The following is a 14,820-nucleotide window of genomic DNA, read 5'->3' on the forward strand; positions in this document are numbered from 1 at the left end:
AAAAAAACAACCTAGCAAAACAAAAAGGGTCAGACGGGGAAGCCAAAAGCATCAAGAGGAAGGGAAGCGCCTCGGGCCGAGCACGCAGTGGGCCGTCACACCCCGAAGCTAACAGAACTCAGGAGGCAAACTCAACTGCTCATTAAGTCGCTGCAAACACACCAGATACTGAGGTTGCTGTTGATGATGAGAGACTCAGGAGTAGAAATGAGGTTGTTTGTGTTTGATTCTAAAGAGGCATCATTTGAGACAAAGCTGTGGGGGTATGAGCCCTGGTCGCTGCACTAGCGCCACCTCTGGTCGGTCGGGGGTGCCTATTCGTTGGGGAGGGGGAGGGGAAATGGGGGGGAGGGGAATAGCCTGATCATCCCACGGGCTATGTCCTGCCGGTGACTCCTTGTTGTCAGGTGAAAAGAAGCGGTTGGTGACTGCACATGTATGGAAGGAAGCATTGTGCTAGTCTACGGCTCTCCCCAGATCAGCAGAGGGGGTGGAGCAGCGACAGCATTGGGAATTGTCTGAGTACAATTGGGGAGAAAATAAGAGAAACATGAGGAAAAAGTAACCCTGTGGTTATAGAGGTTCTTGTAGCTTTATAGGCCAATGTTTCCCAATCCAGTACTCAAGCGGCCCCTGTAATCCACTCTACTATTGCACACCTGATCCAATTAAGGCCTTAATGCTGATTGGTTGTGCAGTGGAAACAGATTGACCTGAAGGCTAGCAGAAGCATGTAGCCCATAATGCGATAAGGTCGCGCAAAAGTAAAGATGGAGCAACAGTTAGGACTGCATTAGGAGACATTATCTGTAGCTGTATCCACAGGCTTGTGTTTACAGGACTACAAACAACATGTTTGTATGGTTAGAATGGTGAGCTACACCTTGAGTTACTACTGAATCCCTGTACCTGTTTTATGTATCACTAGGTAATGCGAACAGAAATCTTTGAAATTGGTGCAGTATTGACCAAGATCGCTTCAATTGGCAGCTGCTTTTCCCACATGCCCCTAAGCTTTTTTTTCAACCACTCACAGGATGAGATTATTTGAAAGGGATAACTTCCATACTGCTCACATGACATAATCCAAGTCTCACAAGCCCTGAGATGCCAAGTTGACTTGAAAAGACGTCATTTACACCCCCAGGCTGGAAAATATAATAATAATAAATAAATAAATAAATAATAATAATAATAATAATAATAATAATAATAATAATAATAATAATAATAATAATAAAAAATAATAATTCATATTGTTATTATCCTTCAAGGAAACAGATCATCTCAAAAACTAAACAGTATCGAAACTGATATTTTTGCTATAGCCGAAGATTGTCCCTCAGTCATCCAGCGAGGTAAAACTCTACACAGGAGAGGTTAGGACAGGTTTGGCAAAGTTTACTGCAGAGACTGAGGTTCAAGTGCCCCAGTCTAGAGGAGACAGGTCAGCCACAGCCTCTAGGGGGCGCCACTGAGTCCAAAGCACATATTGACTCAGTGAGGTGAGATGGCCGGCATCAGCACACAGGGTGAAGCTATAGTCTGCCACAGCACAGCTGGTGCTAGTGCCACTGTGTGTGACTGTGCTGCTGGTTCTGTTCACACACACACACACACACACACACACACACACACACACACACACACACACACACACACAGCTCAATTAGTGCTATGAGCTCAAACAATAACTAACACATAACACCACACACACACACACTCATACAGCACGCACACACACACACTCTCACACACACGCAGCAGTCTCAATCTCATTATGCCGACTCAACAGACTCGTTTCATTTGCGATTCTCTGCCAGTCTAATTTTGAGTTTTGCTCGAGCACATTATTACTTTTTCACTTTAAACAATGACCCCCCCCCCCCCCCAGTTCCCCCCCTCTCTCTCTCTACTCTTGTTCCATTTTAGATGTGGCTTTCCCTCTGCGCCTCTCTCTCATTCTATATTTCTCTTCTCCAAATGGTCTCATTGTGACTTGAAGATATTGTGCAGAAATCAATTTGTGTTCACTGCATCCTCATAGTTATTCACAGCGTGTTAGGGCACACACCCGCGCGCATGTGAATACACACACACACACACACGCACACACACACACACACACACACACACACACAAACACACCCGCGTGCATGTGTATATACACACACACACTTAGGTCCGCTCACTCTCCACTCTCTCACTCAGACATATGCATTACCCCCACCCCAAAACCCCCTACACACACACACACACACACACACACACACACACACACACACACACACACACACACACACACACACACACTGAATATTCATAAGCACATTCTGTATCTGTGAAATCATGGTGACATTTTCTCAGGGCCAAGTATGTGCATGCATGTCTGTGTGTGTGTGTGTGTGTGTGTGTGTGTGTGTGTGTGTGTGTGTGTGTGTGTGTGTGTGTGTGTGTGTGTGTGTGTGTGTGTGAATATCAATACATTGCATGTTGAAGGACATTTGTGTCCTGTGAATAATTCAGCATCAACTTGACTGTATATTAGGAATGAAAGGATAACCGGTTTAATGGTAAACCATGATAACACTCATAATGGTTATTACCATAGTATTATTTTAATCCTCTAATAGTAGGGCTGGCACGGATCAGAAAACCCACGGATCGGATCGCGTGACGGATTTTGAGCCACGGATCACGGATTTTTCGGATCATCAAAAATATATATATATCAGATTTTTTCTCTCAAAATTAGATTTTCGATTAGATTTTTTTAATACTATTATAATTCTCTAACCATTTGTTGCCCTGCACAGCTCAAAAAATATTTTTTTCTCATAAGTGACACAATGTATGCTTTTACTCTGAAGGCAGAACGACCCAACGTCCTGTTTTAGGTGGCACTGCTATGCCTAACTTCGTGGCTGTTGCTTGCACCAGTCACATGACACGGGTACAGACCTACAGACCAGACCGCAGGTCAGTCTGGAAATATAACGTTGATGCTACGTTAAGCTACTCAGTGGCCCCACGTGTTGTTTTGTTGTTATGTGTCCTAAGGCGACATATTACCGTCCGGTGATAATGTGTTTGTGAAACGTGTGCGCGCGCGTGTGTGTGTGTGTTGTGGCTCTCGTTATCTTGTGCAGCGCGCAACACGCTGATCGCATTCCTGTGCTTTTTCAGAGGTGTTGAAATAAGTTTGTGTGACGCTGTCTTTAGTAGCCACTAGCCACAGCCTTCAGACATACTTTACAGCAGCGACAAGGGATGAGGAAGCTCACTTGTGCTTGCCATGATTATGCCTGTCTGTGTCTGGCTGCGCTGGGCGTTCTCATACTCTAACGTTAAACGTTAAATGAAACGAAAGGGGGGGGGGGGGGGGGGTCCGCGGACCATTGACGTTCCGAACCGCGTTCCGAACCGTGGGGGCTGATCCGTACGGGTCACGGATAATCCGTGATCCGTGCCAGCCCTATCTAATAGTGGTCAGTATTCAATGAATAAAGGCTGGGGGCGTGGTCAACATGGACAAATAAAGGCCGGCCTCCAATATACTGTAGACCGGGGTCAAAAACAAAGGAAAAAACAATGGAACTCCCATAATGTATTGCATCTGAATCTTATGGTTATTAGCCTTTGACAGTGCTGTAAACTATCCGTTTACATATCCAGAGTAAAGTGTTTTTTTGTGTCACACTGGTAGTGAGAGCTGTGATGTTATATTCTTAATAACAGCTGAATACATATCCAATAAGCAGCCATTAAAAAAAATTGTCCATAACCGGGGGTGCGTTCGACCACAGGAAACGGACTCTATCAACAGGAATCTAGCAAGTTAACAGTTATTAGCTAGTCACAATTAGCTTGTGGAAAAACACAATTTGATCCGCAACCGTGCAACGGATTTAAACTCGGATTTCACCTTCGAAACCAGCGTAACTTGTCTAAGCTCGTGCATGCATGTTTCTACCCTAATTCTGTGGCATTTCTAGAGATTGTTCGTTACGTGAATAGCCACGACTACTGGGGAATTAGCATAGGGATTTGCTAGGGAGCCGACATACACAGACAAGACATGTAAACACTGCAGGAATAAAACCATGACAAACACAGACGAGACATGTAAACACTGCAGGAATAAAAGCATGACAAACAGTGAGCCACTACACACTCTCCTTCTCCTTGTTATTTAGTGTTTATCTACAGTCTATGGCGTTCATTGGCAGACCAGCTTAAGTACTTTTGAAACGTTTTCTGAAAATCGGGTTTAAAAAACACTTTTACGCTTCAAAAGTGGGTCCTTGTTTGTGAAGATGATCCTGCTGAACACAAACTTCACTGTTTCATAAACTCTCGTTAACCACAGAACTGATTTCATATATTTAACAGAAATCCCCACACTAAAATCCCATTGCCTTTCCCCCCTGCTACGCACTGGAAGTGCCACTTCCCCACTCATTCCTGTGGTACTCTAGATCTCATCTTTTTGGACCACTGACCTGCTCTGCTCTCTCTGAGCCGTAGGTGTTTGGTGAAGGTGTGGTGACCACACTGTGGTCTCTCACTGATCCCACCAAAATGAAATATGATTTATTCATGAAGGTGAGATGTAGATGAAGGTAACACAAGCTAGAGAGGAATTCTAAAGCCTCAAGACTCAAAGAAAGATTGTCATATGGGCTGAGGATTCTATTCTGATCTAGTCATGATACATTTATGTCTCAATACTTTCTACAGCGAGTGGATTCTATTCTGTTCTAGTCATGATACATTTATGTCTCAATACTTTCTACAGCGAGTGGATTCTATTCTGTTCTAGTCATGATACATTTATCTCTCAATACTTTCTACAGCGAGTGGATTCTATTCTGTTCTAGTCATGATACATTTATGTCTCAATACTTTCTACAGGGAGTGGATTATATTCTGTTCTAGTCATGATACATTTATGTCTCAATACTTTCTACAGCGAGTGGATTCTATTCTGTTCTAGTCATGATACATTTATGTCTCAATACTTCCTACAGCGAGTGGATTCTATTCTGTTCTAGTCATGATACATTTATGTCTCAATACTTTCTACAGCGAGTGGATTCTATTCTGTTCTAGTCATGATACATTTATGTCTCAATACTTTCTACAGCGAGTGGATTCTATTCTGTTCTAGTCATGATACATTTATGTCTCAATACTTTCTACAGCGAGTGAATTCTATTCTGTTCTAGTCATGATACATTTATGTCTCAATACTTTCTACAGCGAGTGGATTCTATTCTGTTCTAGTCATGATACATTTATGTCTCAATACTTTCTACAGCGAGTGGATTCTATTCTGTTCTAGTCATGATACATTTATGTCTCAATACTTTCTACAGCGAGTGGATTCTATTCTGTTCTAGTCATGATACATTTATGTCTCAATACTTTCTACAGCGAGTGGATTCTATTCTGTTCTAGTCATGATACATTTATCTCTCAATACTTTCTACAGCGAGTGGATTCTATTCTGTTCTAGTCATGATACATTTATGTCTCAATACTTTCTACAGCGAGTGGATTCTATTCTGTTCTAGTCATGATACATTTATGTCTCAATACTTTCTACAGCGAGTGGATTCTATTCTGTTCTAGTCATGATACATTTATGTCTCAATACTTTCTACAGCGAGTGGATTCTATTCTGTTCTAGTCATGATACATTTATGTCTCAATACTTTCTACAGCGAGTGGATTCTATTCTGTTCTAGTCATGATACATTTATGTCTCAATACTTTCTACAGCGAGTGGATTCTATTCTGTTCTAGTCATGATACATTTATGTCTCAATACTTTCTACAGCGAGTGGATTCTATTCTGTTCTAGTCATGATACATTTATGTCTCAACACTTTCTACAGCGAGTGGATTCTATTCTGTTCTAGTCATGATACATTTATGTCTCAATACTTTCTACAGCGAGTGGATTCTATTCTGTTCTAGTCATGATACATTTATATCTCAATACTTTCTACAGCGAGTGGATTCTATTCTGTTCTAGTCATGATACATTTATGTCTCAATACTTTCTACAGTGAGTGGATTCTATTCTGTTCTAGTTATGACACATTTATGTCTCAATACTTTCTACAGCGAGTGGATTCTATTCTGTTCTAGTCATGATACATTTATATCTCAATACTTTCTACAGCGAGTGGATTCTATTCTGTTCTAGTCATGATACATTTATGTCTCAATACTTTCTACAGCGAGTGGATTCTATTCTATTCTAGTCATGATACATTTATGTCTCAATACTTTCTACAGCGAGTGGATTCTATTCTGTTCTAGTCATGATACATTTATGTCTCAATACTTTCTACAGCAAGTGGATTCTATTCTGTTCTAGTCATGATACATTTACGTCTCAACACTTTCTACAGCGAGTGGATTCTATTCTGTTCTAGTCATGATACATTTACGTCTCAACACTTTCTACAGCGAGTGGATTCTATTCTGTTCTCGTCATGATACATTTATCTCTCAATACTTTCTACAGCGAGTGGATTCTATTCTGTTCTAGTCATGATACATTTATCTCTCAATACTTTCTACAGCGAGTGGATTCTATTCTGTTCTAGTCATGATACATTTATGTCTCAATACTTTCTACAGCGAGTGGATTCTATTCTGTTCTAGTCATGATACATTTATGTCTCAATACTTTCTACAGCGAGTGGATTCTATTCTGTTCTAGTCATGATACATTTATGTCTCAATACTTTCTACAGCGAGTGGATTCTATTCTGTTCTAGTCATGATACATTTATGTCTCAATACTTTCTACAGCGAGTGGATTCTATTCTGTTCTAGTCATGATACATTTATGTCTCAATACTTTCTACAGGGAGTGGATTCTATTCTGTTCTAGTCATGATACATGTATGTCTCAATACTTTCTACAGCGAGTGGATTCTATTCTGTTCTAGTCATGATACATTTATGTCTCAATACTTTCTACAGCGAGTGGATTCTATTCTGTTCTAGTCATGATACATTTATGTCTCAATACTTTCTACAGCGAGTGGATTCTATTCTGTTCTAGTCATGATACATTTATGTCTCAATACTTTCTACAGCGAGTGGATTCTATTCTGTTCTAGTCATGATACATTTATGGGCTAAGGAGCGGTGCTGGGCAGCCAGCCACAGTGAATTGGTGCTCATGTTCTCTTACATTTGGCTGTCACAAGGAAAAAGGTACAATAATGCACACACACACGCGCGCACACACACACACACACGCACACACACAGATAGAGGGGGAGGGGGAAAGAGCGATAGATAGAGAGAGAGAGAGAGAGAGAGGAAATATGTTTCCTGTGATATTGCGAAAAGCATTCCATTTCAAGTCATTTTTTTGATTGGATGGCTGAATAATTGATAGAAAGCTATTACTGCTGGTATGAATGCCTCTAGGTGTCACTAGCACACCTCTCCCCCCCCCCCCCCCACACACACACGCGCGCGCGCACACACAAAATGCGTGTGTTTGTGAGTTGGTGTGAACGTACGGTGTTAGTAGCTTAGCTCCTCTTAGCCGTACTGACAGAGTGACAGGGACATTGCTAATCCAGAACTGACAAGTTGCCATTTTTCCTCCTTCCCTCCCCCCCCCTCTCTCTCTTCCTGACTGTAGACCTAAATTAGAGCACAGTGAGATATGTTGTGTCACAATTCACAATGTGGCTGAATTCATCAGATGGGTTTCGCCTGGCATACATGCACACGGAGAGGCGGGCTAAGTAGGAAAATACGCTGGCACAATACACACGAGAGCCATCCGGACTGAGAGTGCCTTCTTACATTCACACTGAAGCACATCTACACTTCCATTTAGCATTTTGTGTTACCCTGTAATGGTGTTATCAACTTCATTTATTCGGCTGCGTCCTTTGTCAACAGACCGTAAAATGGTAAGAGCTGATAACTTTGTAATCGAACTGACATCAAGAGTTCACCTCTAAGTACACAGTCTGTCTGAGGTTTTTTCATTAGTCAGCCAGTTTAACCCATTGATACCTGATGCAGCATTTGTGTGTGTATCCCTTTAAGACCGCGAACCGCGGTTCGCAGTCTTAAAGGGATACACACACCAATGAGGGATATACACGCAAATGCTGCATCAGGTATCAATGGGTTAAACTCAATGTACCTGCACCCAGATGGCACGTGATCTGCCAATCAACAAGATGAGTATTAAATTGTTTGAATAGATGGCATCTAAACAATATAATAAATGCTTGTTCTCAATCATATATTAAATATTTTGAAACTGTAAGACATTTGTCTATTGAAACGACAAAACTATTGATGGAGCCACAATTACTCGTAAATGATCACACGTGGTATTCCTCAGGGCTACATTCTTGAGCACTTATTATTATTATTATATGTTGCTGTTGTTGCTGCTACCTTCAAGCATATTTTTAAGAAGATTGTGCAAACACAACCACACACCTTGAGATTTGCTACGGCCTCCACTACTGTATACACGGGGGATGTCTGTGAACACACTTCTATCTACCTCAGCCTAAATAAACACCCACATGAGCCCATCTACCACCTACCCCAGAATGCAAAGATACACACACACACACACACACACACACACACACACAGAGTGTATATCTGCCTCTCTGCCACACAATCCTGTGATGATGAAGTCACACATACTTGCATCACTGGCTTGACTGCCTCGCTTTCGGTTTCACAAATACACACAAGTGCATGCACACACACACACACACACACACACACACACACAGTCTGCCGGTCTCTCTGTCTCCCATTCGCACATATAAAACATGAATATATGAACACATATCATATATGAAGGATTTATTTTCAAAATGCTGTATTGAGTCTGAAAGTCATCCTTCAATATTTCTAAAATTTTAAGGATCTCGTCTGTCATTTCGTCAAGCAATTCGTCAACCAATTATTCTAATTGCTATCGTTTAAATATACTTTCAATATTTATTTTCATTTTGAGCGATCAATAGATCAATAGGTTTCATTTGAGAATGAAAGCCTTCACATATCTTAGTGTTTATACACATGCACACACACACAGAAAGGTTTAGTCTTCCGTACCTCGACAAATGGGAGCCGGGAAGTCCCAGACGGCGGTGTTCCCGACGTTGGTGATGCAGGTGAGCGTGGCGTGGCCGTCTAAGACGTAGCCAGGAACACAGATGTAGTGCACGCGGTCTCCCACCGCAAAACGACTGCCGCCACTCAGCACCGCCTTCGGGGGGACGCCTGGGTTTCCGCAAGATGTACTGTGAAGCTCTGGAAAGGAGAGAGGGAGAAAGGCATTTCATGTACAAAATAATGTATGTATCTTATTTTGATGCGTTGGCAATAATGGTCAACACTTATTCCCATAAAGCAGGGGTGCCCAATAGGTGGACTGGTTGGTCAACGAGCAGTAGACCATCGGGCCATCAAGAAGTAGCTCGCCAAAGAAATTCAAAATGTGTGATTTTATTTTCATTTTGAATGCATAAACTAAATCCCACTCATGTATATCTACAGTAATTAACATTATAATATTATTAAATCATGTTAAATAATATAATACTGTTAAAATGTGCTAAGGGGACAAGGGGAAAAGAAGTAGCCCGCGACTAGTTTTATTTTTTGTAAGTAGCTCTCATGCTAAAAAAGTTTGGGTACCCATGCCATAAAGCATATTGAATTTAAGTGAATTGAGTACCACAGGGATGACATATTTTTGTAGGCTTACCCAGAAGCCCCTGCACTTCCTGGTAAAAAAAAAGTCAATGGGATCTATTTATAATTCATAATTTATAAGTGTTTTCTGAAACTCATGTTAAAAAAACACATTTACGCTTCGAAAATGATAAAAGTGGTCCTCATTTGTGAAGATGATCTTACTGAACACAAAGCTTGCCGTTTCATAAACCTTTGTTAACCACAGACCTTATTTCAAGCATTCAACCAAAAACCCCACCATGCAAAAACCCCATTGACTTTTACACGTAAGAGCTGGAAGTGCTAACATCCAGACTCATTCCTGCAGTTGAATTGAGTTGAATTGAGAAGATGGATAACCATGGCTATACTCAAAATGACTCAATCACTGCTAGCAAAAGGACTAGCACTGGACCAGCTCCTGGAGCTCTAGCAAAAGGACTAGCACTGGACCAGCTCCTGGAGCTCTGGGAATGGTAAAGAAAACAGAGGGAGAGGAAGGGCATCTGCCCACAGTAATTGCGGGTTTAATTGGGGTTCTGGGTTGCTTAAGGACTAGTGTTGTCACGGTTTTCGATACTTAGTCGGTACTACATTGTTTTCGGTACTTCGGTACCTGTTTTTGCATGGTACCGAGGGTATCAATTTTTTTTTTTTTTTTTTCAATAAACAATACTTGAGGGCTACATGCGTGTTGCACTGTCTGCACTCACTGCCATACAGAGTTGAATGTAAGAAGTAAGCAGAAGCACATTGTTTTGTTTTAAAGTTGAAGGCTACATGCCATTTGTTCATTGGAAATGGTTGCATACTTTAATAAAGGAGAATATGTTGAAGAAATATCAGTCTGTTTTTTTACCGTGGTACCGAAATTGGTACAGAGTACCGTGGAAATTCACTAGTACCGGTACCAACTACTGAATTATTGGTACCGTGACATCACTATTAAGGACTCATGGTCCCCAGTGCAGAATGAGACAACTCAGCACAGAGAAGCTAGGTTAACACAAGATGAACTGACACACGAGATGACATTCTTACCAACGAGGGATTATTTCTATATTATTATATTTTTTGATTTCTTCTGTTTTCTAGGTAATCACATGATTCCCCCTAGATTCATTCACAGCCCTGCAGCTACTGGAGCGAGACACATGCACAGGCGTGCACATGAGCAACACCCCCCCCCCCCCCCCCCACACACACACACACACTCACAGGGAGAGAGAGAGCCCCCCCACACTCACAGGGAGAGAGAGCCCCCCCCCCCCCCCCCCCCCCCACATTCACAGGGAGAGAGAGAGCCCCCCACACACACACAGGGAGAGAGAGTGAGAAGGAGAACGAGTGAGAGAGAGTGAGAGAGAGAGAGAGGGAGAGGGGGGGGGGGGGATTCCAAGCCATAAACCAGGAAGTGGCTGGGAGGAGAGGGACCAACTCTGGTCTTAGTTGATTGATACAACTATGAAACTATTCAGACAAGACAGAGAGGGGGGAGGAAGGGAGGGAGGGGGTGTGAGAGAGAGAGAGAGACAGACAGTGAGAGGGGGAGTGAAGAACAAGGTGAGACAGAGAGGGACAGAGAGAGAGAGAGGGGGGGATGCGAAGAAGAGGGGGGACTCTTGCCAATCTCCAGTCCTATATCTCAACATGATAGATAGAATATGAAACGAGTCAGACAGAGGGAGGGAGGAGTGGAGAAAGGGAGCGTGGCAGACAGTGAGAAGGAGAGAAAGAGAGAAGTCAACATAGGTAGTGAGAGAAAGTGTGTGCTCAGTCTGCTGGAGAGCGAGCTGTAGCTACTCTCTCTTCAAATGTCACGGGGAACTTTGAAGACCTCAGAGCGTTTCTCTTCTCAAACTTTTGGGATATGCAAAATAATCTTCAAGTGAAACGCTAGAGAACACCTGAAGGGGAAGCTTTTCCTGCTAACAAAAAAAAAAGTGCAATTATCTTTCACAATGCAGACACTGCGTAGATAGGATTTAATGTCAGCAAATTAATTGTTTGATTGACTGATTCCTAGATTGGTGGTTGGCTGATTCATTCATTCATATAATGGCTTTATTGTCTTACTTTTTTAATTACACCATCTCTCTCTCTCACACACACACACACACACACACGCGCGCGCGCGCACACACACACACACACGCACACACACACACACACACACACACACACACACACACACAGTGATTATTCAAGGGGATACTTGTACATTTAGCATTTCAGTTGGTTGTTTTCCCCCCAACATCTTGTAAGTAACATTTGTCACACACACACACACACACACCTTGTCCTCCATGTCCCTTAAATCAGTGGTTCTCAAATGGGGGTCCGGGGACCCCCAGGGGTGTGTGGCACTTTGTCAGGGGGTCCGCGAAAAGTTTTCAGGAATATATATATATATATATATATATATATAATATATATATATATATATATACTGTATATATATATATTTTTTTTAAGCTTCCTAGTTCAACGAAAATATTTTGTAGTTAGTATGTTATGTGGAAACAATTAAGCTTAGCCCAAAATCACAAATCAGAATGAAGGGGTCCCCGGTATATTTTCCATCTTGTAAGGGGTCCTTGGTTGAAAAACATTTGAGAACGTCTGCCTTAAATGGCTGGCTAGCATCTCTTAATGAAACCATAGAGCACACTAGGCTGAAGGTCTGCCACCCAGTAAGTGTCCAGTCCACTGCAGAAAAACACCTGAGCAAAGTTCCAAATATCAAATGGTCGATCCTCTTGAGCATTGTAATCAGTTGATATCACATTTGTGTTGATGGAGTGCATTTACTCCTGGAGGGGAATTTCTCAAACGAGCTGGGAGAGAGGAAAATCGTTCCACTAAAGACCCTGATAGGGCCCCCCCCTCTCCCATTCTCCTTATCTCCAACCCCACACACACACTGACAGAGAAACACACACTGAAAAAGACACACGCAGACGCTAACACACACAGGGTCATCCATCACCGTGGCGACCCCCTGTGCGGTGTTGTGATTGGCTGTCAGGTTGGCCTGGTGTTGCGACCTGTTGGCCTATCGATCGGGCCAGTCAGCGTGGCCACACACTCGGCGTAAAGCTGCTTGTTGTTCAAGGTGCTATCAGAGACACACACAGACACAGACACACACACACACACACACACACACACACACACACACACACACACACACACTATTGGTGGGTTCATGCTGTTATCAGACACACAAACATCTTCCATTACCTTCTATTCAATCCTTTCCTTTGAAGTGTTTTCTTCCTATTTATGTTCTGGTCCATGCTCCCCCCCCCCCCCCCCCCCCCTCTCGTCTGATTGGTCCTTCTCATCCTCTGTCTTTTCTCCATCTGTTTCTGCACCTCTGTCCCTCCTCACTTTTTATCTCTCTTCTTTCTTTTAATCTCTTCCCCCCCCCCCCCCTTCGTATTAGTCTCTAGTTTTCTGGCTGGGCGGGGCCCTTTGTGCCAACAACACTGTTTTTAACATGGGGAATTCACACCGGCATGCGCCGGGGACACAAACAAACGCACCCAGCGGTGTGCGGACCTCAGTGAGGCCGTTATAACTATGACACTTCGTACACTTCTCTCCTAATTTTCAACAAAGTGTGAGTTACGGTACACGTGATTAAGTGAATTCAAGTCGTTTTATTTGTTTATAACATTATGAACTATGAAGTAGCAGCAGTCAGCAATGGGTGGGAATGGACTCAGCTAGCCTTTAGCTGCTAAGCATCCTGCTAAGGCTTAGCAGGATGCTAACACCCATCTGAATCAATTCACACACATCTTGTGGCAAATAATAATATCCACGCGTCGGACTGAGAGCAGCTGGATGGAACTCGACCATCAGGACAGATGAGGAGTTTATAAGCCTGGAAGCTGCGGCCGGTGAGCTGAGTCCTACTTTCAAAATGTGAGTACAGTAGCCAAGCTAGGTTACATGTTTGTTTAGCTGTTAGTCACAGGCCACAGCGCTAGTGTAGTAGTGTCTGATATTCTTACTACACAGCGTCATCGCCATTATAGCCGGACGAGAATGCGCAATGTTACTACCAGAGTATATATATATATATTTATAAAACGGCTCTCTCAAATCAAGCAATCTGATTGGTTCACAGCCATTGTATAAATCCAGTAACCGAGTCCAATAACCCATGGCCATGGGTTATTGGTTGCCATGGCAACTCTCTTACTAAAAGCCTTTGGTTACCTCAAAAAAAACAAATGGCGGAGACAGCTGTCAGATCCTTGTGAATCGATCTTCGCTTATAACTTTACTAATACTTCGCAGAAAATTATGTTTTGTACAAGAATAGATGCGGGCTAATGTCTTCTTTGCAAAAGAAAGGCTGTTAACCCCGCATTTAACCCCGCATTTAACCCCGTAACGTTAGTTGGTGTCGGGCTTTGCAGAAAGCACTCAGCTTCTCAGCTAGCGCTGAGGATGCATCGCTGCGCTCGAGCTGCCTGTCGGGGTTTCCAGAAAGCTCTCAGCTTCTCAGCAAGCGCCAGGATTGGCCAATGTCAACTTCAGTCTCCAGAACGATCCAATCAATCACCTGCACGTTCTTGCGGTCCCGCCTTACACTAGTGTTTCAACTGACTCTATCAGAATGACATGCCAGTCGGACTTATAGTATTATTATTATTATATTATTATACTTGGAAACCGTTTTATAAAAGCAATATAGCACTCGAGCTGCGTGGTGTTGTGGAATATATCCCGCTGATAAGCTGTTACCAGCTTATCAGCGGGATATATTCGCCACAACACACTTGCTCTCATGCTATATTGCTTAAATATACTTTACTCCATACTCCTTTACACCATATACTTCTGCTTTATTACTGCCTGCCCCTCTTATTTATTCTCTCCTCCCCTCATTCCCTCTCTCCATCCCCCCCCCTCTCTCTCTCTCTCTCTCTCTCTCCCTCGCTCTCTGTCTCTCCCCAGTTTACCATAACCATGATTTCAGTCTCAGTTGCTTCATTACAAGCTGCTGCTTTTATGAGCCATCTGTAGAACTATATGCATCTGTCA

General features: G+C 42.7%; 1 protein-coding gene across 1 annotated transcript in view; it reads right to left on the reverse strand.

Moving 5' to 3' along the window:
* LOC310784937 (CUB and sushi domain-containing protein 3-like) overlaps positions 1-14,820 on the reverse strand; it is a gene marked incomplete at both ends in the record, with an annotated part of 585,231 nt that overhangs the window by 329,110 nt on the left and 241,301 nt on the right. Inside the window, one exon of the mRNA XM_083645959.1 lies at positions 9,136-9,333. Coding sequence (XP_083502085.1) covers positions 9,136-9,333 — 198 coding nt within the window. The remainder of the gene's footprint in view (positions 1-9,135; positions 9,334-14,820) is intronic.

The sequence above is a fragment of the Poromitra crassiceps genome, assembly GCF_964638095.1.
Source record: "Poromitra crassiceps genome assembly, chromosome: 11".
Taxonomy (NCBI): domain Eukaryota; kingdom Metazoa; phylum Chordata; class Actinopteri; order Beryciformes; family Melamphaidae; genus Poromitra; species Poromitra crassiceps.